Source organism: Penaeus monodon, chromosome 25 (genome assembly GCF_015228065.2).
Source record: "Penaeus monodon isolate SGIC_2016 chromosome 25, NSTDA_Pmon_1, whole genome shotgun sequence".
In the NCBI taxonomy this organism is placed as follows: domain Eukaryota; kingdom Metazoa; phylum Arthropoda; class Malacostraca; order Decapoda; family Penaeidae; genus Penaeus; species Penaeus monodon.
In genome coordinates, this window is record NC_051410.1 from 14,510,654 (window position 1) to 14,511,743 (window position 1,090).

Consider the following 1,090-nt stretch of genomic DNA (forward strand, 5'->3'; position numbering starts at 1 on the left):
CAAGAGAGCCCTAATACCAGTGTCTGATCTATACCCCATGAAAAAAAATAGGTAAAATGCCACAAGGCAAATACCTATTAACTCATATTTTATATTGTTAAATATTGCTTTCCTGGAGCTAAAACAAAAAGACCTATCATACCCTTTTCATTATCCATCTATCTATCTCTAAAGTTCTGATATTCCACTCTCTTGAATGCAGATAATGCTCAGAATATAGATCTTTGTTACAAATTTCCCATTGCTAGTACTGTTATAGTGAAAGAAAGCTACATTACTTTATGTGACAAGAAATACACTATGCTGAGCCAATCTGCTGATTTTTATATTCAAATATAAAGGGATGAAAAAAATTATTTATAAAAACAAAATGGCAAGCTTGCAATTAATAGGAGTGCTAGTCTAAGCTCTACACCCAATAATTCCCATTTTGACCCTTCATGGATGCACTATCCATGCATGATACCTTCTTTGGCAGGTAGGGCAACCTTTTCTTCGGTCTCGGCATGTCGCATTTGGGACTTGTCAAATCCTGTTACACCTTGGAAAATGCTCTGGTGTGTCTTCTCGGTCTCGATATCTGCCACCCCAAAAATAACCAGGAACAGTAAATAAATGTAAAAGGAGCATTAAAAGTCAGTTAATAGAATATTCGGACTAGGTTTCAGGCAACAAAAGTATCAATCACCTGATCCTGTAAAGTCACGTGGAACTGTAATCACAAGAGTGCAATATTTTATATTTTCTCCATTATCTCATCAGAAATCCTGAGGACACATCCACTACCATATTGGAAGTTTACAAAAACTTAAGCATCCTACAAACAGTCCTAAGTCAGCAAACTACTGTGCTTTGGTTGTTTTACTGCAACATGTGATGTGATGTGTATATACTGTTCCTTTAGAAATAGATTTATTTTCCACATAAATTGACTTGACACAATAGCAATTTATATTTAAACAATTAGCTAGCTAGTACAATGCCAGTTGGAAAATGATCAACATGGAGAAGTTAGAGGGCAGAAACAAAAAGGGGTAAATAAAGAAAACAACACACCTAATAAACTATCCATACATATAGTTTTAGAGAG

At 35.0% G+C, this 1,090-nt stretch overlaps 1 protein-coding gene across 1 annotated transcript in view; it reads right to left on the minus strand.

Annotated features, from left to right (window-relative positions):
- LOC119589065 overlaps positions 1–1,090 on the minus strand; it is a gene marked incomplete at its 5' end in the record, with an annotated part of 10,357 nt that overhangs the window by 3,611 nt on the left and 5,656 nt on the right. Inside the window, 1 exon segment of the mRNA XM_037937642.1 lies at positions 467–580. Coding sequence (XP_037793570.1) covers positions 467–580 — 114 coding nt within the window.